Source organism: Podarcis tiliguerta, assembly GCF_965153285.1.
Source record: "Podarcis tiliguerta genome assembly, contig: HAP1_SCAFFOLD_113, whole genome shotgun sequence".
Lineage (NCBI taxonomy): Eukaryota > Metazoa > Chordata > Lepidosauria > Squamata > Lacertidae > Podarcis > Podarcis tiliguerta.
The window spans coordinates 1-26,798 of NW_028148664.1; the positions used below are offsets into that span (position 1 = coordinate 1).

At 46.4% G+C, this 26,798-nt stretch overlaps 1 protein-coding gene across 1 annotated transcript; it reads left to right on the plus strand.

Annotated features, from left to right (window-relative positions):
• Positions 1–4,672: 4,672 nt before the first annotated feature.
• Positions 4,673–14,942, plus strand: LOC310669968 (CMP-N-acetylneuraminate-beta-galactosamide-alpha-2,3-sialyltransferase 1-like). The gene is made up of 3 exons (XM_083458543.1): positions 4,673–4,797; positions 7,457–7,576; positions 9,854–14,942. The coding sequence occupies exons 1-3, from the start codon at positions 4,696–4,698 to the stop codon at positions 10,025–10,027; spliced, it is 396 nt and encodes a 131-aa protein (XP_083314669.1). The 5' UTR covers positions 4,673–4,695; the 3' UTR covers positions 10,028–14,942.
• The last annotated feature ends 11,856 nt before the right edge of the window (positions 14,943–26,798 follow it).

Below are 26,798 nucleotides of genomic sequence, written 5' to 3' on the forward strand. Positions count from 1 at the left end.
TCAATAGGCAAGATGTTAAATTGTTTTTATATGCAACAACTGCGGCAATAGTACTGTTAGCCCAGAAATGGAAACAAGAAGAAATTCCGACGAAAGAAGAATGGCAGATGAAATTAATGGACTATGGTTTCCAGACCCTTGATCCTCTTGGTTGCCCTCCTCTGCACACGTTCCGGCTTGTCAGCATCCTAAATTGTGGTGCCGAGAACTGGACACAGGACTCCAGGTGTGGTCTGACCAAGGCAGAATAAGAGTGAGACCATTACTTTCCTTGATCTGAACACTAGACTTCTGTCGATCCAGCCTAAAGTAGCATTAGCTGTTTTTGCTGCTGCATCACAACGTTGACTTATGTTAAGCTTGTGGTCAGAGATTCTTCCATTGCGATTCCTGCATTGCAGCAGGTTGGGCTAACCAGCTCTTCAATTCTTCCCAACTCTACAATTCTATTATTCTATATCTGGCTGATGCAGGCTGTTGTTGTTGTTTAGTATTTAGTCGTGTCCGGCTCTTCGTGACCCCCTGGACCAGAGCATGCCAGGCACTTCTGTCTTCCTCTGCCCCCCGCAGTTTGGTCAAACTCATGTTGGTAGCTTCAAGAACACTGTCCAACCATCTCGTCCTCTGTCGTCCCCTTCTCCTTGTGCCCTCCATCTTTCCCAACATCAGGGTCTTTTCCAGGGAGTCTTCTCTTCTCATGAGGTGGCCAAAGTCTTGGATCCTCAGCTTCAGGATCTGTCCTTCCAGTGAGCACTCAGGGCTGATTTCCTTCAGAATGGAGAGGTTTGATCTTCTTGCAGTCCATGGGACTCTCAAGAGTCTCCTCCAGCACCATAATTCAAAAGCATCAATTCTTCGGCGATCATCCTTCTTTATGGTCCAGCTCTCACTTCCATACATCACTACTGGGAAAACCATAGCTTTTACTATACGGACCTTTGTTGGCAAATGCAGGCTATTAGAAGGTGTTCAATCTCGCCCTCCAACACCCACCTGATATTTATTCTTACGTGCCTCCTTCCTGTTCCATTTATTGCGTCTGGAAGTTGCCGCCGATCAGATCAGGCAGGTTCCTGAAGTTAGTTTCTGGATGATGGTTATTATTATAAGCCACGGCAGCCCACCGAGTTCCAGCCAGGAAATTAAAACACGAGGAGCACACAATGTAGAGAGCAGGCCTCTGGCAAGCAGGAAGAAGATGGGCTCGTGATTAATGGACAGGGACTTTTTTTTATGAAGTGAGAGCACTTTTCCCCTGCAATGGGCCATAGAGACTCAAAGCAGGCGCAGCTCAATTTTGAGCCTCAACTGAGACTGACACTATATGGGGGAAGCAAGCGGTCATGACCCCATAGGAACCTGGCTGGCTGTTGGGAGAACAGAATGAATGCAGAATCAGACGGGTCTTTGGCCTCATCCAGCCATTGTTGTTGGCAGTAAGAACATTTATTTTTATTTATTGCATTTATATCTCACCTTTTTCTCCAACGTTGGCATACTGTGTGATCCTCCCCCCATCTCATTTAATCCCCACAACAACCCTGCAAGGCAGTGACTGGCCCAAGGTCACCCAGGGGGCGTCATACGTGAGTGGGGATTTGAGACCTGTCCCACTGAACATAAGGAGAGGCTGCTGGATCCGGCCAGTGGCCCATCTAGTCCAGCATCCTGTTCTCACAGTGGTCAGCCAGATTCCTTTTATCAGGTGTGCGTGCAGGAGCCAGGCCCTGTGACCAATAGGACTCTGGATGACAGGGGCCTTCCTAAGTTTGTTCTGAAGAGGCAAGGCATGGCCGCACAGGAGAGGCCAGTTGGTAACTCACAGCACCTGGTGGCAAGAGCTGGGAAGGGATATAAGGTCAGCATTTCCCTTCGGCTCTTTGCCATGCTGCGTTTGGCTTCTTGCTTCCTGGTCCTTGAACCTCGGCTTCTTGACTCCTTGCTTCTTGATCCTTGGACCCTTGACTTCTTGACTCCCTGCTTCTTGATCCACGGACCCTTGACTCCTTGCTTCCTGACGTTCGGACCCTCAGCTTCCTGAATCCTGGCTTCTGGACTCCTGTTCCTGCTGCCACCCTGCCATCTTGCCCCCGGTCCTGATGTCCCCTGCCAGGACTTCGATCGCCCGTGAACCATGACAGCTGTGGAAAACCAGCAAGCAGGACCAGAAATGCAGCAGCAAAAAAAGCTAATGCTCTTCTGGAATCTCAGCTAAAGCATCCATGACAGATGGCCACCCAACCTCTGCTTAAAAACCTCCAAGGAAGGAGATTCCACCACCTCTCGTGGGGGTCTATTCCTCTGTCGAACTGCCCTTAACGGTCAGAAAGCTTTTCTGTGTGTTTAGTTGGAATCTCCTTTCTTGTCCCTTGAAGCCATTGGTTCACATCCTACCCTCCAGAGCAGGAGAAAACAAGCATGCTCCCTCTTCCACGTGACAGCCTTTGAGATATTTGAAGATGGCTATCATAACTCCACTAACATGAGTTTGACCAAACAGCAGGAGGCAGTGGAAGACAGGAGTGCCTGGCGTGCTCTGGTCCATGGGGTCACAAAGAGTCGGACATGACTAAATGACTAAACAACAACAACAACAACAACAACAATAACAAATCATATCTCCTCTAAGTCTCCTCTTTTCCAGGTTGAACATACCCAGCTCCTTCAACTGTTCCTCATAAGGCTTGGTTTCTAGACCCTTGATCATCCTGGTCACCCTCCTCTGCACATGTTCCAGCTTGTCAACATCCTTCTTAAATTGTGACACCCAGAACTGGACACAGTACTGCAGGTGTGGTGTGACCAAGGAAAAATAGAATTGGCTCTATTCTTTCCCTTGATCTGGACACTAGACTTCTGTTAATACAGCCTAGAATACCTTTCACCATTTTTTTTGCTGCTGTTGACTCATGTAAAACATGTGGTCAGCCAAGACCCCTAGATCCTGTTCACATGTAAGCCGTCCACAGCGTACTAGCCAGGATAAGAATAACGCACCAGATCCCCCTTGCAATGTAGACGTTCTCTCTCAATACACACAGATTTCATCATAGTAACGGTGCCTCCTTTTGCTAAACAGAACTAGGAAATGAGAGAGGAAAATCGTTAAATAGAAACGGATATGCAAAGTTGTGGTTTTGCATACTGAGATACAATGTGCTGCGTGGCACTTCCTCTATCCCCCCCCCTCTATTGTACCTTTTGGGGGGGGGGGTGGAGGAGAAGGGGTCAGGGTTCCTTCCTTTGATCTCGCTGTCCATGAAAAGCAAGCAGCAGGAAGCAAGGCAACGTGAATGTCTGCATGTAATGCGATGGAGCAAAGGCTAAAGAAATTTAGGCAGCTTACAGTGTAACAGAATCAAAGCAAACTTCCTGGACAGGATAAGCACAAACCGAAGCGTTCATCAAAGGTTTCACGTTCCAGGGTTTTATTTGGGAATTGACAAAAGCCTCTGTTCTTATTAGCCGAGTTTAAGGGAGTGGATTAGTCTCCCTTTGGTAAAGAAATGGATTTTAGCAACGGCTTCATCCAAACCAGAATGCCACATATATGGCAGGGAATTCTTTTCTGTAAAAAAAATAAAAATAAATGTATGTGTCTTTAAAAAAGGAGAGGAGGTTTCACAGCAGCTGTTGACTTTTTCTGGGGATGAAAGAACTTCTTCCTTGATCCACGGCAAACCTGAGTCTTCTGCTGTGGAGACAGGACAGACAGAACATTGGTTGGGGAAAGGGAGGGCATTCTGTTGACTGACAGCTGTGAGGAGTAGAGGGAGGGAGTGAACATTCCATGACATCACAGTAGCTTAGCCATTCAGGAACAGGGCTTGTGGAGAGACATGGAGCTGCCAGTCTTTGCTCGCCTAAGGTTGAATGCCCTTTCTGTGTTTAACTTTTGGCAAATTGACTATGGGCTAGAGGGAAATAAAACAGTTGAGCTAGCAGAAGTCCTGCTAGCACAAGTGGGGCTTTTTCGTATGTCCTGCACCCATGTGCCCCAGATCAGCTCTGGTGGGGCGAGGGGTCAAGAGGACCCCAGGACAGCACATGGGGGAGTAGGGTGTGCCATTTTAGGGAATTAAACTTAACTTTTGCAAATTTATTCAGTGAGGAGTCTTAAAAATATGTGTGTTTTTTGGTGCGAGGAAATCAAATCTGCTATTATTTTTGTGATTGGACAACGTATAGCTTGGTAAGTCTACGTTTGATGAAGAAGCACTGCTTTAGGAAAACCAAAGAATTTTTATTTTACCTTCTGAAAATGTCAGGTAATGCTAAATAATAATAATAAATAAATATAATATTGATATATAATGTAACTACAGGTACTTGGCAAGCATTTTTAATGATTTCTGTGCCATCTTACTTACCAGGCCAAACTAAATCACATTAATTGAACCAAAATATCTTTCGAATTCCCAAGTCACACTTTTTAGCATCCCCTCATTTTTTGGAATTTGAAAGTTGACAAATTCAACACGCCCTAATGGGAGTTTGCTCCATCTTCCAAGCAGAAATGCACTGTGACAAAATAGCGATCTGAATTCCTCCCTATATTTTGCAAACCTACAACCTATATTTTGCAAACCTACATTTTAATTTAGTGTCTCTTTCATAAATGACATATATGCCAAGACTTTGGATTTAGAAGTAAGGGTGGATGTTTTACTTTTTATTATTATTATTTTTTACTGCATGCTGCACAGGGTTACCTTGCTTTCACTGACTCACATATATCTTTTCTTTGACAGCACATATATTCCAGTGCCACGCAAAATCAAAGTCAACAAAGGCAAGGTGAGTTATTGCTCTGATCTGGCCACAAAGTTCTTCCGTACGTAAGCATGGGCTACATTCAGATGATCCTTCAAACCGTAGAATTGTAGAATCAGAAAAGACCGGGCCTTCAATGCAGGAATTTTTGCCCAGCGTAGGACTCAAACCCACGACCCTGAGATAAGACTCTTGTTCTCTACCAACTGAGCTGTCCAGCTGGCTAACCATAGATGGAACTTCTCTAAGATTTTCAGTGCTCGCTTACAAAGTTAGTTCCATTTTGTGTACACTTGAAAACGCTGGCAGCATTAAGATAAATCCAGCAGTATAAATAAGTTTTGATGGATCCAAAAGCGGAATGCTGAAGGGTTTGGTTTATATAAAAAATGGAGGGATTTATGTTATGCAGAATGAACCATGGAAGGAGAGGAAGGGAAGTCATTGATATTTCAAGGATGTTTAAATGAATATTCTAAATTGTAACAACACAACACAACACACAAAGTTAGTTCCATTTATGCATCACTTCCAGGGAAACACCTTGAAGCAACTGAGCAATAAAAGTATCAGCAGTAGGAAACTTACATAGAATAATTTCTTATATCAAAACGATTTCAAATCCAATATGGATACAAAGTGGGATTAAAAGCCCCGGTTTAAAGGCTTGTTAAAAAAGGAAGCTTTTCAACAGCAGTGGTGCTTATCTGATATGCAGCGGGAAGAAATTCCACAGGACAGATGCCATCCCACCAAAGGTCCGATTTCAACAACAGAAGGAAGAAGGGAACAGATGGTATCTGCAGTGATCAGTAGGGTGTACAAGGGGTCAGACTATCTTTTAGGTACCTTGTACCCAAAAGCACACAGAAAATGTGTGTTATAGGATAAAGTTGATCTGGAAGTGTGTCACTGGCATCTGTCTTGAGAGGCAATGGAAGGGGTGAGGTTCACACTGCTGCGTTAGCACACTATTGGTCCCGTCCTCTGTATCCACTGAAGCCTATCTTCACATGCAGGGGAAGTCCCTAACTCACCGAGGGTTTGAGACCCATCAGGTACACTTGCCTGGTTTAGCCGGCCAGTCAAGTCCATTACCAAGGGTCTGTACATTGAGATAAAATACATATTTTGCAATACAGTGGTACCCCGGGTTAAGTACTTAATTCGTTCTGGAGGTCCGTGCTTAACCTGAAACTGTTCTTAACCTGAAGCACCACTTCAGCTAATGGGGCCTCCCACTGCTGCCGTGCCGCCACCGCGAGATTTCTGTTCTCATCCTGAAGCAGAGTTCTTAACCCAAGGTACTATTTCCGGGTTAGCGGAGTCTGTAACCTGAAGCGTCTGTAACCTGAAGCGTTTGTAACCTGAAGCATATGTAACCTGAAGTACCACTGTAGCATGTTTAGTTGCCTTATACTGAGTCGAGACTATTGGCCCATATAGCTCAGTATTGTCTACACTGACTGGCAGCTGCTCTCTGTGTTTTTGTTTTTTCTTTTCTTAAAAGGGACATTCCCAGCTCTACGTAGGGATGCTTAGAATTGAACTCGGGGCATTCTTCGAAAAAAGCAGATGCTGTACCACTGAGCCACAGCCCCAGTACCTACTTTGCAATGAAACATTTAACAAAATGCATTTTAAAGGAGGATTTTTGTACAGGATTATTTTTTTTTAAATCTCTCAGGTGACTGTAGAAATGTGGTGAAATTGATTTATGAATGAACACATGTAAAAGGGGGGGGGGGAATGGAACAAAAATTTACAGATCCCTCCACCCTTACTACAAACCCCATATCATGGGGGGGGGGGGGGATGAGCCAGAGTTTCAAAAGCGGCTTGCAAAGTGAAGCTGTTCAAAATTTCCACCCTGTAACCGTAAGAAGAAGCAGGAGCCAAGCTAGCAGTTCAGTGGCGTGGCTGCACCTCCGCTTACTGGTGGTGATGGGAACTGCGCATCTAGCATTTCCTTGAACTGTTCGTTTATTGCGGAGCTTTCCAAATTGTGTGTCGCGACACGTTAGTGTGTAGGTGTGTCGCACGAACGCTCCTGGAATGGGGTCAGTTGAACCTCCGGTTTGCTAGTAAAACTGAATTACTGTGTTGCGAAATGATGCATGTCTAAAAAGTGTGTCCCCCAACATGAAAAGTTTGGAAAGCTCTGGTTTACAGTGGTACCTCGGGTTAAGTACTTAATTCGTTCCGGAGGTCCGTTCTTAACCTGAAACTGTTCTTAACCTGAAGCACCACTTTAGCTAATGGGGCCTCCTGCTGCCACCGCACTGCCGGAACACGATTTCTGTTCTCATCCTGAAGCAAAGTTCTTATCCCGGGGTACTATTTCTGGGTTAGCGGAGTCTGTAACCTGAAGCGTCTGTAACCCGAGGTACCACTGTATTGCCTGGGGCTGATAGGAGTTGGAGGCTGAGTCCAATAGCATTTGGAGGACCACAAGGGCCACTCGTGTTCTAAATGTTCTGACCGATTCTGGTTTTTACATGATAAGGCAGGTAAATAAATACATAAATTCTGATTTCGAAACCCCACCTTTTACTGCAATTTTGCACTTGAATTCAGCGACTTCTAACCTTGTCCAATTTCGTAACTCATCTTAGCGACCTTTTTTGCGTCCGTGTTGTATCTGCAACCAAACTAACAAGGCCTGTTGATTCATTCTGTGCAGATCCTGATTTATCACCCCTTCTTCATAAAATACGTTTATGATAACTGGCTGCATCATCATGGGAGATACCCCTCAACAGGCTTCCTGTCAGTTATATTTGCTCTTCACATCTGCGATGAGGTATGTGCAATGCTAGGGCTCGGTGTAGACATCATGGGAAACTGTGGTTTGCCACTATGCCCGCTCAAGAGGGAGAACGAAAGCTTCCACTTTCTAAACCAAGCACAGATCCCTGGAGAGCTTGTGAGCATTACAGACATCATAGACCCACCGCTTCCAGTTCATGAGAAGTAATAGTGCCACTTTATTCTGCACATAATTCACATTCTGAATGAGGTGCGAATATGGGCTAAATTCTCCAAGTTCAGATGTAACCAAGTTCAGGTAACCGAGCAAAAATGAAAGCTTCTAGCCACCGCCTCACAGAACAGATGGGAGTGAACAAGGCTCACGCAGTTCATTTAAACAAACCACAGTTGCTGGATCCAGAGGTCACAAGAAACTGTGGTTAGTTTTAAATCAAAAGCAGAGGCTTTCAAACTCCTCCTTTGGCATGGAAAAGAAAATGAGAGAGAAGAGGGACCAAATAGTAAACTACCAGAGCAGACCTGTTCCTCACAACCCCTGCGGTGAGGGGAAAAATAGATGCTGAATGTCAGTTCTGGGTTATTCAGGTACACGGGGATGCAGGTGGCGCTGTGGTGTAAACCACTGAGCCTCTTGGGCTTGCCGATCAGAAGGTTGGCAGTTCGAATCCCTTCGGGGTGAGCTCCCATTGCTCCTTCGCAGCTCCTGCCAACCCATCAGTTTGAAAGCACGCCAGTGCAAGTAGATAAATAGGTACTGCTGTGGCAGGAAGGTAAATGGATTTCCATGTGCTCTGGTTTCCATCACGGTGTCCCGTTGCACCAGAAGCGGTTTAGTCATGCTGGCCACATGACCCGGAAAGCTGTCTGTGGACAAACGCCGGCTCTCTCGGCCTGAAAGCGAGATGAGTGCCGCAACCACTTAATTGCCTTTGACTGGACTTAACCGTGCAGGGGTCCTTTAACTTGTTCAGGCACAGTGCTACCTCGGGTTAAGAACTTAATTTGTTCTGGGTCCGTTCTTAACCTGAAACTGTTCTTAACCTGAGGCACCACTTTAGCTCATGGGGTCTCCTGCTGCAGCCACGCGATATCTGTTCTCATCCCGAAGCAAAGTTCTTAACCTGAGGTACTATTTCTAGGTTAGCGGAGTCTGTAACCTGAAGTGCCTGTGACCTGAGGTACCACTGTACATGACTTAAACCCGATTCATTCATTCTTCTCCCACACGCACAATTACTATCGTGTGGCGGGGAGATGGGAGATATGTTGGGAAGGTGACCTCTGCAGATGGGCTCCTTCTCTGCTTGGGGAAGGTGATGAAACTGGGGATGGGATGGAGGTAGAAGGGTCAGGAATCTCGTTCCCGCTCTCCCCTCATCACACGAGCTTGCAGAGGGCTTCCGTTCATGGAAATGGGGAAAGAGATTGAATACTATATGAGATACAGGTGGTCACCAACTTGGATGGCTTTAAAGGAGGACAAATTTGTGGAGGACAGAGCTACCAATACCTCTGAAAACTAGTTTCTGGGAAGAGGGGAGGGGCTCCTTTGCTCAGTTCAGCTTGCGAGCTTCCCTTAGAATCATCTGGTTGACCACTTTGAGAAAAGGATGCTGGACTTAGATGGGCCTCTGGCATAATAATAATAATAATAATAATAATAATAATAATAATAATTTATTTGTGCCCCGTCCATTCGGCTGGGTTTCCCCAGCCACTCTGGGCGGCTTCCAACAAAAATTAAAAGTACAGTGGTACCTCGGGTTACATACGCTTCAGGTTACAGACTCCGCTAACCCAGAAATAGTACCTCAAGTTAAGAACTTTGCTTCAGGATGAGAACAGAAATCGTGCTCCGGCGGCACAGCAGCAGTGGGAGGCCCCCATTAGCTAAAGTGGTGCTTCAGGTTAAGAACAGTTTCAGGTTAAGAATTAACCTCCGGAACGAATTAAGTACTTAACCCAAGTTACCACTGAACATTAAAATGTCACACATTAAAAACTTCCCTGAAGTCTTCTAAATGTCAGGTAGTTGTTTATCTCTTTGACATCTGATGGGAGGGCGTTCGACAGGGCAGGCGCCACCACCAAGAAGGCCCTCTGCTTGGTTCCCTGTAGCTTTGCTTCTCGCAGTGAGGGAGCCTCCAGAAGGCCTTTGGCACTGGACCTCAGCGTCCGGGCACAACGATTGGGGTGGAGACGTTCCTTCAGGTATACTGGGCCGAGGCCATTTAGAGCTTTAAAGCAGAGCACTTGCTACATTGAAGGCCGAGAATTCTTCAGAGTTCTTTTCTCTTTTCCCCCGCAGGTGGACCTTTACGGCTTCGGAGCCGACAGCAAAGGGAATTGGCACCACTACTGGGAAAACAACCCATCAGCCGGGGCTTTCCGCCAGACGGGCGTCCACGACGGGGATTTTGAATCCAACGTAACGTTGACTCTTGCCTCGGTCGACAAAGTACGCTTTTTCAAGGGCAGATGACCCCGGTCACGGGGAGCGCTGTGATTTCTGACTTACGGGGAATACAGAGACTTTTGCCGAAACGAAAGGGGTCTCGGGGTTGACTGTATCTCACGCCTTAGCCGAAAAGGCCAGGAACGACTGCCGGGTTGCAGTTTGCAAGTGGCATTACTGGGTTCCCGAATTTTCTTTACCAACGTTTGAAGGATGTGGGAGGATTCCTCTTCCTGCTTCGTCAATCTCCCTTTCGTGAGACATTTACGCTCTGTAAATCTTGCCTTGTGCAAGTTAAAGGAAGCAAAGGTTAGATCCCGACCCCTGACCCCCTTTCGTCTTTCTGAGAACGCATACCTTGAGCTTTCATTTTCTCTGGGACCGAAAACACAGCGAAAGAGATGCTGGATTTCATTCCTGACAACAGTGGATGTGAAACAACCTCTCTGTTCACAAATTACCTCAAAAAGGAGCTAATTCTGTTTTTTATCTTCTCCCAAGAGCAGCATTCTTGCAAGACCTCCGAGCTCCCATACTGCATTATGATCAAGTGTGCATTTGACACCAGCCGGCAAAAATTGGCACCAGCTTTAGCTGAGATTCCTGCATTGCAGGGGGTTGGACTAGATGGCCCTTGTGTGTCCCTTTCAACTCTAAAATATTATGATTCCATTATTCCATTTGCCAAGAGCTGGGAATTTTGAATGAAACACTTTCCAGTTATTACTGTGGATTTTTTCCCCCCTGTGTGAAATGTATTTGCTCTTCTTCATAGCCATAATTAAGGAGGGAAAAGATTTGGGGGGGGGGGTTGAAAATGAAGATATAAGAAGCTGGAGTAAACTAGTCACTATTGTTTACCTTTTAAAAATGTCTTTCTCGCCGCTTCTGAGCTTTCGACTCTGCTACCAATCAGAGAAATGAAGTTATTTTTATATCTCTATAAATTTTTGTCATTGACATGTGCCTTTCTGAAATATCAAGAATATAAAAGGGAGAGTCGTTTTGTCTTGTTTGGCTCTCACCGAGACTGAAATCCCTCGATTAAACCTTTTTTACATATATATATAGGGAAATAACTGACCAAAGTTCAAGGCTACTTACCGTCATCGGGTTTTTTTATCGACAGCTTTCTTCAGTCTACTTGAAAGGTTCGCGAGCAACAGTCAGGTTTCAGTTTTGTTTTTGAGAGAGAGAGAAACGTTTTTGCCTTATTTTAAAAGAATGTGGGTTTTTTTATTTAAAAAAGAAGTGTTTTTTTTTTTTTTTTTGGCTTCTATTTTTTACTGCTGTGGTAGGTGGCTCCTGTGTGAAATTGTCCTGAAGTGGAAGGAAATTGTCTCCTTATTGTTCAAGGGCTACATCGGAGGAGTGAGCAGAATCAAGATGTGAGATCCATGGCCGGGGAATGGGATTACTTGGGAGTAAGTCCCCAGCGAACTCCATACAGCTTACTTCTGCGCAGGCAAGCCTAGGATCGCACCGTCAGGGACCTTATAAACAATGAAAAGAGAAAGGGATGATCTCCACAGTTGACAAGGCCCTTAAGCGAAGGTGACGGGAAGAGATTGGGCTGGAGCGTTGTAGAAAGCATCCTCTTCCGGAGAATGAAGAGAGCGGAAGCCATGCTTAACAAAGCATTTGCCACAGGAACTATTTGTGAGATTGTTAGGAAAACGGCCGTGTGGCGGTTTCAAGAAAATGGCGATGAGCAGATCCACGTTAAAATCGCCTCGTGGCGCTGGTCGTGGGACCTCTTGAGGGGACGTTGGCGGGGAAGGCACAGTGATTCTTCACCTCCATTTGTCCTGAAAATCCAGGCGGTTATGCTACCTTCTTATTTCCTTTTTTTAAAAAATAAAAATAGTGCGTATCTATTTTAATTGTCGCTATAAAAAGGAGAGAGAAACCCTTTCTGAAAACCTCTCCGAAAGATCTCGTGCGAGGCTTTTTAGTTCTCACGGGCAACCGACATCTGAGGATAAACACAATTATTATTTTTAAATAAATAAGAATGCATAAACCAGCTGTATTTCAGCAGGAAGGGGACGACGTGGGGATCAGGATGGTTGCTTTTTCTTCAAAACAAGAGCGGCCAGATTTAAGGACACCTTTTGAAAACTTGCCATTTGACCCTTAGCCCCAGTGGGTTGCCGTCGTTAATTTCTCGGCGCAGGTGTAGTTCGAAACCTGTTCAAAACGAGTGCCGCAAAACGAGGATATTATTGTCTGCCCCAGAATCGTTTCGATTCCCTGGTAGGGTTGCCAGTTCCTTTTGCCCACCTCTGCGCCTGTGCCTTTCACAGCAACATGATCCGCAATCGGTTATCTCCACATTGTGGGAATCATCGCCTGCCGATCAGGGTCGCTGCTCAAAATGCACAAGAGCAGGCCAGACTGCCCCAATTAATTGGCAACCCACAGACCGGAAATAATGTTGTTTTTTCAACATCGTACTCTGAGCTTATAGGGTCGGAACAACATCTGAATAAATCAATTTGTAGTTAGCACCCAAGGAGGACTGAGCACAGAGGCACTTGATATGCATGTGAAAGATTCTCGTTTCAGTCCCTGATGTCCTGTCCCCCACCCCTCCTTTAAAAGGAACTCTGGTTCATCATTGCATGAGATCTGGAAAAACCTCCTTCCCTGCGAGGACAGAAAGAACTGAGACACATGGCTTGGCTTTGGGTGGTGCACTTACCCTGAGCACAATCTGGGACTGGGTCAGAATTGTGAAATTGGCTTAATTTATTCCGGGTGGTGCTGTGGGTTAAACCACAGAGCCTAGGACTTGCCGATCAGAAGGTCGGCGGTTCGAATCCCCGTGACAGAGTGAGCTCCCGTTGCTCGGTCCCTGCTCCTGGCAATCTAGCAGTTCAAAAGCACGTCAAAGTGCAAGTAGATAAATAGGTACCACTCTGGCAGGAAGGTAAACGGCGTTTCCGTGTGCTGTTCTGATTCACCAGAAGCGGCTTAGTCATGCTGGCCACATGACCCGGAAGCTGTACGCCAGCTCCCTCGGCCAATAAAGCGAGATGAATGCCACAACCCCAGAGGCGGTCACGACTAGACCTAATGGTCAGGGGTCCTTTACCTTTACCTTATTCCTTGTTCCAGTATTTTGAGGGGGGTTTTTTTAATCAAGTATGTGAATATATGTATTGCGTTTCTTTAAAAAAGAAAGATAAAAAGTTCTAGGTTGGTAGGGAGAATGAAAACATATGGAGTAGCGATGGAAGGCGGTAATGAAGGAAGGATAGAAAGTGGAAGTTCGTAGAAAGGAGAAGATCTGCTTTGAGCGCACAGGTGTCCCAACCACAGAATTTCCCTGTAAATGTCTGAGTAGGCAGAAATGCTTATGGGTTTTCTCACTTCGCCATGAGGGCTGCAGGTTGTGTGTTTGTGTGTGTTAGCAACCCCTGCTCTCTAGTCAGGGGCAGAGACTGCACTGTCCTCACTCAGTCTCAGTGAGAGGTCAGATTGATGCCTTTGTTTCCCACAAGCCAGGGAGACGTCCAACAGGGAAAGCTTTCCCTAAGCTCCCAAATGTTGTGATGAGAAGCAGCTTCCCCGGTTGGATTTCTGCCTGTCCTGGCACACGAATCCCTGCCGGAAGGCGGAGACAAACTGGCACCCTTAGCCCAATCAAACTATTCACCAGCCCACCTCAGCAGAGCTTGGAGCGTAAGAACATAAAGAAAACGTTCTCCAACAGCTGCTTATTTGGCTATCCTCCATAATGTTTTCTTCTTCTTCCGGAACCTGTGGTATTATTTTTTAAAGGAAAGAAATCACTCTTAAGAAACTTGTCGGCTTATCGTTTTTAAATCAAGGTGTGTTTGTTGGGTGGGTGTAATTTCTCCCCCTTCTCCCTTCCCTATTGGGTCGTGTTGCTGCTTTTTGCAGAATTCTCTTCTGCATTCTGCTTATACTTCTGGCGTCTGATTTGGAGATGGGCTCCCAGCCAGCAGGTCCATTGGTCACAGACCAGCCCTGCTTTAATGGATGAGATTCTATGTCCAGTAGCTTTCGCAAGCATTCAGAAAGTGCATGTTCTCCCCTTGGCTGAGAAGAAGGAGACTGTGTCTCTGTTTACCTCTAGGCGGCAAAGCCAGCATTTCTCACTTTTCTGATACCAGGTGATCAGTGATTTATTGATTAAAAATGGACGCTAATATGACAGTCAAAATGACAAGGGTTTTCTCACTTTCCAGCAAAACTCTAGTAACCAGTAACACATTATAGCTGTCTTCCTGCTATGATCGCAGCGAGGGTTACCAACTTTATATATATATACACCTACTTGTGCTCTTGTGCCTTTAACAACAACTTGAACTGGAGGCAATGAGCAGATGCGCTGAACTCAATTGCCTAATTTAAATCCATTTCAACAGGGTCTGCCTAAGTTGTTGGCTGCAACTTTCCATTCTGCGCAGAAGCTTTTACTCACCAATTATTTTGAAGGTGGATCGGGTGTTAAAGGCGGAGGAGCAGGCCTAGATAGGTTTCCTGATCAGTTGGCGACCTTAATCACAGAAATGTCGGTGGGGGCAAGGGTCAAGTGCCAGCCCCTGCAAGCAAGCTCCCCTTTTGAGGAAAGAACTGTAGCTCAAAAGTAGAGCTTTGCATACAGAAATACCTGGTTCAATTACTGGTGCTGCCCAATAGCGCTGAAGTGTCCCTGCTAAATTATCTTTTTAAAGTATTTATTTGTAGGTGTGGGTGTTTTGAGCAAAGCCAAATTTCTTTGACACTAGGGTTGTCGTCAAAGTCTTCTTTCTATCTATCTATCTTTATTTCTTATACTACTCTTTATACGATCACTTTTTCTCTCTCCAAATGAAGGATCACTTTGTTTTATTTGGCGACATCTTATTTATTGTTGACATTTTCAATACGATGCAAATGACTTCAAATAAATTTTTGTATTGTAATCACCCATCCCTCTCGAAGGCCTCTTTATTAGATTCGGCGTCTGATTAAATAAATTGTGCTTGCTGACCGCAGGAGCTTTCGGTCAGTTAATTGGTTAAATTGTTCGTTGAGTGTGTGGCAGCTGTGAAGAATCAGATTCCGTGCTGTGGGTTGTCAGGAAAGGAACTGAAAAGAAAACTGCCAATATAGTGATGCCGTTACACAAATCTACGGTACTACTGTATTTGGGGATTGGTGGCGGGGCGATGAACAGGGGTTAGTGAGCTGGGGGTGTATGTGGCAGAGAGAAATCAGAAGCAGGCTGGAGAGGAGGGGGTGTCAAGAGGCAGAGATAAGACAGGCTGCTGCAGAAGCCAGGGGGTCTTCCCATCCTGCAACCAGTTCCCCTCCCTGCTGGTCTCCCAGGACCAGTAGCGGTCTGAAGAGCAAGGAGCAGAAACAGACAAGACTACAAAGTCTCAGATTGCTTGAGAAGGACCCAGGGAAGGAGGAGACTTAGAGAATGATCGCTCACCACATTAAATGGGGGGGCGCCCTTTGCTTGGACGCGCGCAGCCCCTGGACCCTGTGCGGCTTCATTAGCATAGGCTTGGCTTTGCCTTCCCCCAGGTGGGATACCTGGAGGTCTCCGCCTACCTCAGTTGTCCAATCCCGCCCGGGGAAGCGTTGCCAACGAGACCAGGCCAGGTAGGGGAGGGACTGTTGGTTTGCAAGCCCCCTCCACAAAGGCTGGCCCCTCTCACTGTCCTCGGAGCTTGCATACCAGTAACCTCCTCTGGCTGACATCCAGACAGACCAGGGAGACTTTGATAGGCGACATTTTCCCAAGAGTGGGTAAAATGCACAACCCCTCCCTCCTGCTTCCGCAGGGGAAAGAAAGTAAGTCAGAAATCTATTTACATGATGCTTATTTCTGACATTACAGCGCTAGAGAAAAACACGTCCTTTCAGTTCAGTTCTTCCATCAAGTCAGGCAAACTTCCTGAACATGTGCAAACAGAAGGTTTCAAATTACACTCTTCACAAAGACTTATCCAGCCTGTGAACGTCCTGGGAAATTCTTCTTTCCCACCGATAGGCGCATCATGTGATGTCAACAATCTGGGTGTCTGCAGCGGTGATGTTTCCATATACAGTGGTGCCTCGCAAGACGAAATTAATTCGTTCCGCGAGTTCTTTCGTTGAGCGAGTTTTGTCGTCTTGCGAAGCACCACTGCAGTTAAACACTAACAATGGCGGGGAGGGGCGGGGAGAAGCAGGGCAGCTGCCGTAGTCAGTAGCTCAGACTCACCCGCGCCTTGTGGTCACCACGCGACGTGGCTGCTGGAGGGCGGCGGGGCTCAGGAGCGCAACTCCAGCTGCAACGCTGGCTGCTGGCAGCAGCGGCTCTCCCAGAGGAGCGTGCGAGGGCGGTGGGCAGTGGCACGAGGCAGCCGGAAGGTCGGAGGGAGCCGGAGGAGTCGTCAGCTGGAAGGTGGGAGGGAGCCGGAGGAGCGGGGAAGCGAGCGTGTGTGCGTGCAGTGACCGTCACCATGACAGGAGAGGCAGGGCTGTTTCGTCTAGCGAAGCAAGCCCTTTGGAAAATCTGTCTTGCGAATCACCTCAGAAAACGAAAAACCCTTTCGTCTAGCGAGTTTTTCGTCTTCCGAGGCATTCGTCTTCCGGGGTACCACTGTACTGACAGGGACTACCTGACCACACAATAGTGGGAGGATCCTACCTGGGAATCTTCAGTTGGCTCCAGAGCTTCCCCTGCATTGGCAGCTTTTGCCTTTCCCGTAGCAAAGCGTCACAACTTTGGCAGTATCAGGCCTTGGGCAGAATCCTTTAGTCTACCTTCCTGAATGGGGGGGGGGGGCGTGTGCAGTGACCCACGCCCCCTTCCCCTTTGCGGCGGCGATACCAGGGTTCCCCGTTAAAGGGGTTTTCTGAGGGGAGGCTTTGATCGTATGCCGAGAGGTCGTCATTGCTCTCCCCTGCGGCGGCGGCGTAATGGGGGCGGCTATCTCTGCTTGAACATATGTTCTCCAGAGCCGGCCCATCACACACACACACAATGGATAACCTTGATGTTCCCTAGATCCCAGGCTGGGGACTGGGAGGGATAAATGCCCAGTGCCTGAGCCAAGGTCTACCCACATCTGAAATACAGTGGTGCGCCGCAAGACGAATGCCTCGCAAGACGGAAAACCCCCTAGACTAAAGGGTTTTCCGTTTTGGAGGTGCTTCGCAAAACGAATTTGCTATGGGCTTGCTTCGCAAGATGAAAATGTCTTGCGATTCCTGGGGGTTTTTTCCCCTCCCCCCCTTTTTCCCAAGCCCCTAAGCCGCTTAACAGCTGTTGACTAAACCGCTTAACAGCTGATCGCTAAGCCGCTTAACAGCTGATCTAAGCCGCTTAACAGCTGATCTAAGCCGCTAATAGCCTTTTAGCAGCTAATCCGCTAATCCCTTAAGCCTTTAATAGCTGCTAAACCGCTAATAGCGCTAATAGCGCTAATCCGCTAATGGGCTTGCTTCGCAAGACGAAAAAAACCGCAAGACGAAGAGACTCGCGGAACGGATTCTTTTCGTCTTGCGAGGCACCACTGTATAATAAAGTTGTGGCCAATTTAACCCCTTAGCACATTGTCTTGTTATTCCACATGGGGGGGGGGTGCCCAGGGTTTGGGGGACTCCGCCTGTCCACACAATAGGGGCAAGATCCACCAGGACGAGTTGCTGTACCTTCCAGAGCCATCCCTGTTTCCTTGAATAAAAAGTTACCTTCACTGGCGCTGTGTGATTTATTGCTAACCTGCTCCTCACAGTTCTATATAGTCTTAAACGTGCCAGACATTTGCATATACAGATGGCACAAAGTGACTATGTGCCTCAATACCTGTGAAAGAAATAAAATCATGCCATATGTTGTTTTTTAAACTGATTTCTCCCTCTCACATACGCAAGGGGAGAGAGAGGAAAGAAAAACGATACTTGTATCATACACCTCCTCTGAATCGTACAGTTGTATTATCATGGTTTGGATAGGTCTAATCTCCTTTCAGTTTGTCTAATCTTTGCTTAAAGGAGTCTAAACTGACTTGGAAGAAAATTCCATAAACTAGGAACACATCTTTCTGATTTACTTACATATAAACTGCGCTTTCGATTAATAACAATACACCAAGGCAGTGTGACACACAATGCAACAGAAACATGGGTTAAAAACGGCAATAGCATATCCATAAAGGTGGTGTTTTTAAAAAATTAAAAATAAAAGCAAATTAAAGAGAAGGCACCATGTGGACACGGGTGGCGCTGTGGTCTAAACCACCGAGCCTCGGGCTTGCCGATCAGAAGGTCAGCGGTTCAAATCCCCGTGACGGGGTGCGCTCCCGTTGCTCTGTCCCAGCTCCTGCCAACCTAGCAGTTCGAAAGCATGCCAGTGCAAGTAGATAAATAGGTACTGCTGCTGCGGGACGGTAAACAGTGTTTCGTGCACTCTGGTTTCTGTCAATGTGTCCCGTTGCACCAGAAGCGGTTTAGTCATGCTGGCCACATGACCTGGATAGCTAGCTGTGGACAAACACCGGCTCCCTTGGCCTGAAAGCAAGATGAGCGCCGCAACCCCAGCCTTTGACTGGACTCAACCATCCAGGGGTCATTTACCTTTACATATATACGTGTGTGTGTGTGTGTGTGTGTGTGTGTGTGTGTGTCACACACACACCACACACCAAGTAGGTACAATAAAAATTGGCTGAGTATGATTTTAAACATAGGATAAAATGAAGCCCATTACTGTTTTGGGTGAGATGAATATTAAAATGATATTGTTTCTTATTGAATTAACCAAATCCTCGGTAGTGGTGCCCGCCCTGTGGAACGCCCTCCCATCAGATGTCAAAGAGATAAACAACTACCTAACATTTCGAAGACATCTGAAGGCAGCCCTGTTCAGGGAAGTTTTTAATGTGTGACATTTTAATGTATTTTTAATCTTTGTTGGAAGCCGCCCAGAGTGGCTGGAGAAACCCAGCCACATGGGCGGGGTACAAATAAATTATTATTATTATTATTATTATTATTATTTGATAAGGCAGAGGGAGAGGACAAACCAAGTTTTTCCTTATTGACGTCTATTGATTCTGGCTTGAGTGCCAGCCTGGGGAAAAGGCAGGACAGAAATAGACATAATGATGTACTAAAATCAAACTGGTTTGTAAAAACACTTTCCAAAGGCCTTTCAAAACTGTACAGTTTTGTTTTTTAAAAAGTCAGGGGTGACTCCTACCCAACAGCTGTTGGCACCAAGAATCATCAGTTTCTTGCTTTGAATGCAGAAGGTGCCAAATTCAATCCCCGGCTTCTCTAGGTAGGGCTGGAAACATCCCCTACCTCAAATCATGAAGGAGCTGCTGTCACTGCAGATAATAAATGAACAGTATGACTCCATATAAAGCAGCGAACTATATTCCTATGTTCAAAACGCAGAGCATGTTACAGTAACTGTGACTTCATAGAGTGATAGAATGAGAAGGAACTATGAGGGTCATCTTGTCGAACCCACTGCAATGCAGGATTCTGCACACGCCGTCACCCATCCAATTTGAAACCATACTGGACCCTGCTTAGCTTTGCAAAGGTGCTTGCAGTTTTATTGCTGCAAACTCCTGGCCTCAGTTTCGCCAAGGTTCACAGCTGTTGGCTGAGTTCTGCTTCCCCTTCCTGCACACAAAGAAACCCCCACTCAGCATATGGTCAGATAATGAGCCAGCTAGGATCAGTTGATGGCTTGCAATTAATTAAGCAAACAGTTAACAGTGACAGTTGTTTTAGGAATGTCGATCCGGTCCCATGGAGAAGTGAGGAGGAAACCCAAAACAGCTCAACGAGGGCTGAGCATGTTCAAAGGACATGGAATTCTGCCTGGTATTTATTTAAGGTGTATATATATATATTTTAAGGAATTCAACCAACTTGAGGAACTTGGTCAAGTGATACCAGCTTTCTGAAGTCTGAGAATCATTTGCACCCACAGCTGCCCCATGCATCTTACTCCCCCCCCTAAATCCATTTTACCCCCAGGGGGCAGTACTGTCCACTCTATAAACGAAAGCTAGTTGTCATATTTTTCTGTGTCCACTAGAGTGCGCTGTGCTCCTTTGATCACAGCTGACTCCTGCCTTGAAAGAAAAGCTGCAAAATTGATTGATGGGTTGATTGATTTGTTATGGAAGGGCATTCGTCCTCTTCCGTCTCACACACACACTACATTTCTGAAGTGGAGACCCAGGATTTTCACCTGCTTCACTGTTTGTGAGAACAAAACCTAGGATACACCAAACGATTTAACCAATTGCAATCTATTTCTGTCGGAGTTATTGAAATGAACCCAATTCCCACCCCCTTCCTCACCCTCGCCACCGCTGTCCAACACACACACCCTCAAAAAAAAGTTTATGATCTGAAACATGTTCAGAAACAAGAATGGGGATCTTTCCTTTTCAACCAGAGCTTTGCAAAGAAGACTTCAGGTCACATTGGTGCCGTGCAGTATGATAGCACTTCAAACACCCAAAGAATTCTGAGGGCTGCAGTTTGTTTAGGGTGCTGTGAGATGTTAGGAGAGGCCTATTCCCCCTTGCAGAACTACAGTTCCCAGAGTCCCCCCAGTGAAGATGGATGGACTGATAAACCTCTAAAAGATAAAGGGACTCCTGACCATTAGGACAACTCTGGGGTTGCGGAGCTCATCTCACTTTATTGGTCGAGGGAGCCGGCGTACAGCTTCTGGGTCATGCGGCCAGCATGACTAAACCGCTTCTGGTGAACCAGAGCAGTGCACAGAAATGCCATTTACCTTCCTGCCTGAGTGGTACCTATTTATCTACTTGCACTTTGACATGCTTTCGAACTGCTAGGTTGGCAGGAGATGGGACCGAGCAACGGGAGCTCACCCCGTCACGGGGATTTGAACCGCCAACCTTCTGATCGGCAAGCCCTAGGCTCTGTGGTTTAACCCACAGCACCACCTGTGTCCCGATAAACTTCTAGGGGTCTCCTACTGCCTCTTAGCACTCATAGCAGATGTCAAGGCAATAAGCAACTACCTTACTTTTAAAAGACATCTGAAGGCAGCGCTGTTTAGGGAAGTTTTTAATGTTTAATGCTGTATTGTGTTTTTAATATTCAGTTGGGAGCCGCCCAAAGTGGCTGGGGAAACAGAGCCAGATAGGCGGGGTATAAATAAGTTGTTGTTGTTTGGCCTTTCCTCATCCCAGGGCAGAGATCTGGTCTCCCAAACTGCTCAGTGCTGGGATCGGCTGGGAAGCTGTTGACCTCTCCTTCTGTAGTGGTCTTTGAGTAGAGGCCAAACGGCCACCTGTCAGGAATGCTTAAACAGCAAATTTCCTGCTTTGGTTGGGGGAAATCTTTTGGTTAATCTCTTGAGTGAGGAACATTTGTATCTGTTTGCACAACAAGACAAGCATCGCCGTACATCTAGATGTCCGGCTCATGAGAAGAACTGAATCGCTTCTTTCCGACACACCTGCAACAACAGGATGGATTCCAGGACATGCAAATATTTTCCCCTCTCTTCTTTTTCCTGTTTTTGCCTTGATGTCACCGACAATGATGCCAATTAATCATAGGACCTTATTGTAACAGAAGTCTGAGAAGGTCATCCGGGGGGGGGGGGGAATGAGGCAGGGTATAAGCGAGTCTTTGCTTTCAATTCAATCTTGCCTGCTCATCCGCCAATTATATCAACCAACTTGCATGATGATGATCATGATAATAAGCATTTATAGAACACTTTAAAAGTGTTTGAAGTAGTCCATATACATTTTCTGAGGAACCCTTTTCATTTATTGTTCATTTAAAGCTGGGAACCAGGCAAGCGGCTTTCTCAGGAGTGGTACCCACCCTGTGAATTTTAAGGGGTCCTAAACCAATATTTGTTGAAACTCAAACTCTGCCAAGAATGTAAAAGGTAAAGGAACCCCTGACCATTAGGTCCAGTCGTGGCCGACTCTGAGGTTGTGGCACTCATCTCGCTTTATTGGCCGAGGGAGCCGGCGTACAGCTTCCAGGTCATGTGGCCAGCATGACTAAGCCGCTTCTGGCGAACCAGAGCAGCGTACGGAAACACAGTTTACCTTCCCGCTGGAGCGGTACCTATTTATCTACTTGCACTTTGACGTGCTTTCGAACTGCTAGGTTGGCAGGAGCAGGGACTGAGCAACAGGAGCTCACCCTGTTGCGGGGATTCAAACCGCTGACCTTCTGATCGGCAAGTCCTAGGCTCTGTGGTTTAACCCACAGTGCCACCCACGTCCCTTGCCAAGAATGTAAGGGGTGACAAATTCCTCCTTTGCCTCTCCTGACAATTTCATTTGCCAGGCAGTGGAAGAAACAAGAAGGGGATCGTCTAACTCGGACCTGGTCCTCAACAACAGGGAAGTACTGATCAATGAAGTGGAAGTACTTGAAAACTTGGGAAGTATTGATTGTGTCCTCCTGGGTTTCACAACACAGAAGCAAGGGAAAGCTGAGTGTAGTCAGACATGCACTCTGGACTTTAAGAAGGCCAATTTCAAAAATCCAAAGGTGAGATCCCAAGGTCAGAAACACTCAAAGAGAAGGGAGTTGCAGATGGGTGAGAGTTTCTTAAGGGTGAAATACTGAAGGCCCAAATGCAGACAGTTGCAACAAGGAAGAAAAGTGGGAGGCCTCTAAGGAAACCGATGTGGCTGCATAAAGAGCTTACAGAAGAGCTGAGAGTTAAGAAGGGCATGTATAAGAAATGGAATAAAGAGGGAATCACAAAGGAGGAGTACACATGAGTAAATGGCCCCTGGTCCAGTCAAAGGAAACTATGGGGTAGCAGCGCTCATCTCGCTTTCAGGGCAGGGGAGCCTGTGCTTATCCACAATAGCTTTCCAGGTCACGTGGCCAGTAGGACTAAACCGCTTCTGGCACAACAGGACACTGTGACGGAAACCAGAGCTCACAGAAACGCTGTTTACCTTCCCGCCACAGCAGTACCTATTTATCTACTTGCGCTGGTGTGCTTTCGAAATGCTAGGTTGGCAGGAGCTGGGACAGAGCAAAGGGAGCTCACCCCGTCATGGGGATTCAAACCGCTGATCTTCTGATCGGCAAGTCCTAGGCTCTGTGGTTTAACCCATGGCGCCACCCATGTCCCTTGCCAAGAATGTAAGGGGTGACAAGCTGTTTACCTTCCTGCCACAGCAGTACCTATTTATCTACTTGCGCTGGTGTGTTTTCGAACTTCTAGGTTGGCAGGAGCTGGGACAGAGCAAAGGGAGCTCACCCCGTTGCGGGGATTCGAACCGCCGACCTTTTATCTGGCAAGCCCACAAGTCTGAGTGGTTTAGACAACAGCGCCACCTGCTCCCAACAGGAGCCAACAGTTGCCGGGCAGGTTAAAGCTCAGAATGAGCTCAGACTTGCAAGGGGGTCCATTCCAACTCGACAATGTGAGCTCTGCCCATCCCATGCCAGAAGGGCGGATCAAGTGGCAGCTGTTCTTGGGGCAGATTTCTCCCCACGTGTCTGCTTTTTACCACTCCACTGCATCAGGATTGGGGAACCCCAGGTTCTGCAGATGTTCCTGGACTCCCTGTTCCATTATCCCTGGCTGTTGGCCATACTGGCAGCAATGGATGGGAGCTGAAGCCCAGGAAGGACTACAGGTCTTTCATCCCTGCTCAAAATATGCTGCCCAACCCTCAGCTCTGTGGTAGCAAATATTAGCCGCTGCGAATTTTTGCCCATGGAGGGCAGTGGCGCTGTTCACTTCAATAAGCTACAGTGCTACACCCTCTGAAGAATCTATGAAACATAACTTTGTCTTGTAAACTTTTGAACCCTTATGGCACAGCCTGATGTTTTGGTCTCCATTTCAGATTAATCATCTTAGAGTTTCAGGATCTCGCAAACGAGTTAATCGGTAACTCAGATGCTTATCAGCCTCTCTTGGCCATTTAGTCCTATCTTGCAGAGCTGGGCAGTTTTTTCTTTATCTTTTTTTAATAAGTAACCACCACCCTAAGAGAATAAATACACCTGTTGTTGCAAAGCACAAGTAACCCTCCATTTTTCATTTGCTGAATCTATTCCGCAGGGAATGAGCTCATTTTCTGCCAGGTCAGAGGCCTAGATGCTCCAGCTTAGCAAAATCTTTGATTTCCAATAAAATGATTCCACACACAAAAACTGAAGACTTTTAGGCCGCATTGTGTACCACTTCATACTAGAGGCAGAGACTAGCATGATGCTCTTCAATACCCAAAAATAAATGAATAAATAACGGAACCCTTAACTAAGAAAATTAGCATGTCAGGGAGAGGATTATACCTAATCCTATCTCCTTGACAGGCTAGCTTTCTACACGCAGTGATTTTTATTTTCCCATATAGAGGGGGACAGTCGGTCCCATGAACCCCACTTGCAGTCTGAAGCACTACAGCTCAGACACAAGTTTATTGTCTCAGATGTGTGCATTAGGAAAAGGATGTAGAACCCACAACCTTCCAGATGTCATAGGGCTACAAATCCCATCATTCTCGACCACTGGCCAGGCTGGCAGGGGCTGATGGGAGTTCGCAAAACTGGAAGAGCGCAGTTTGCCCATTCGTGCCTTAGGAAAATACCTTCTGCACACTGGGAGACTCAGCGCGTACCTGAGCTGAAGGATGCAGATAAAGAACAAAGAGGTAAAAAAAAGGCCTTGTAAGGAGCCCAGAGGAACCCTGTTAAATTGGGGATAACATCCAAGAGGAATCTCTCCATGTAGCTTGTTCTTTTCCTTGGCTTCCTGTCCATTGGCTTGCCAGTGTCTTTGGTTGTCTGCTTTAGCCATGTGCTCCCAGATGGCATCACTTTTGCAATGAAGACGAACTGGCATTGAGATCCATATCGCCTGCCTTTCCATCTCCTTTAGAACGAGACTAAGTGAGAGGTGGACGCGGGTGGCGCTGTGGGTTAAACCACAGAGCCTAGGGCTTGCCGATCAGAAGGTCAGCGGTTCGAATCCCTGCGATGGGATGAGCTCCCGTTGCTCAGTCCCTGCTCCTGCCAACCTAGCAGTTCGAAAGCACATCAAAGTGAAAGTAGATAAATAGGGAAGGTAAACGGCTTTTCCGTGCGCTGTTCTGGTTTGCCAGAAGCGGCTTAGTCATGCCGGCCACATGACCCGGAAGCTGTACACCGGCTCCCTTGGCCAATAAAGCGAGATGAGCGCCGCAACCCCAGAGTTGTCCGCGACTGGACCTAACGGTCAGGGGTACTTTTACCTTTCCCTTAAGTGAGAGGTGTGCACAAAACACTGCGTGTGGAGTGCTGCTGTTTGGCGTGCCAGTCATGTTTCTTCTAGGACACTCCAATTCTGTCCCCCCTCCTCCAGTTTTCTGCCCCTCCCTCAGTCAACCTGCATGCACAATTCCTCAAGGAGCAGCATCCCCCCCCACTCTTGGAGTTTCCCCCCAAAAGCTCCCCCCCCGGTCTATTTTTTTTATCTGTTTTTTTTTTAAAAAAATTATTTGATTTTACAAGTGTAAAGTTATAACAATACCAAATACATGATCATATTTAGAGATTTCTCTGAATCTCCAGACTTCCCCCAATCCCCTCTTGTCAACATTTTCAACTGCGTATTATTTCATATTCTGTTTTTTTGTATCTCTCCATATTGTCCATAGTGTTTGTTACATTACATTTCATCTGCTTGCAGTGGCCTCCTAAACAAATTATAATTCCCCCATTCTTTCTTGAAGTTTTTGTTTTCTTGGTTCCTGGGCTTTCTGGTCAGGTTTGCCATTTTGGTGTAGTCCAACAGCTTGGTTTGTGCTTCCTTTCTGGCAGGGACTTTGCCTTCTTTCCCCCTTAGTTTACTTTTGCAAATTTTAAGATTCCCCTAAAGCTGTGAATGGTGCTATTTGGACCGGGCTCGATGACCCTCGCCGTCCTTTCTAACTCAACAATCTCGTCTCTGTGTGTGTGTAATTTCCATTATTAACATTTCCAAAATCACGTTCACATTCAATATACATTTCCACCGTCAATGTTTTATTGTGCTTTCAATTGTTTTATTGTGCTTTTACTATTCTGCTGGGAGCTGCCCAGAGTGGCTGGGGAAACCCAGCCAGATGAGTGGGGGTATAAATATTATTATTATTATTATTATTATTATTATTATTATTATTATTATTATTATCTTTCTTTTAATAAAAACATTCAACGGCTTCCCTTATCGCCCTTCCCTGGTTCTTTTAATTTCTCCACCATTCCTGCATATACCTTATATGTCCATTTAGATCGCTTTCTCCCCTTATTCTCCCTTTATGATATATTATACAGTTGAATTTACCTTAACCCCGCTAGCTTTTTCACTTGTTTACAGTTATTTTCCAGATACTCCACAATTCCCCCACTCTTCTTTATATTCTTGGTCTTCTTGCTCTCTTATTTTTACTTGTTAGACCTGCTAACTCTGCATATCTTGTCATCTTTATTGCTGGTCCTCCTTTTTAGAGAACCTCACTCGACAATTCTGCGATTCAATGAGTTGGCTAATGTGCCCCGCCGGAGGAAGCGAGGGCCAAATGAGTTCTGGCTGAAAATGCCTCAGACATATTTCTGAGTCAACCGGGTTCAACAAGCCAAGATGTGACGGTTTGCAGAAGGAGGCTTCCGAGGGCATTAGCAAGAAGGTCCAGAGGCGAGGTGAGCTGTAGAAACACACCCACAAACGTACCCAGCTACGTGGGGATCATCTGCAATTACAGGATTCATTGGAGGTTAAAACTTGTACAAGCAGGAAGAGAGCCGCTGTTTTTGTAGATTGCAT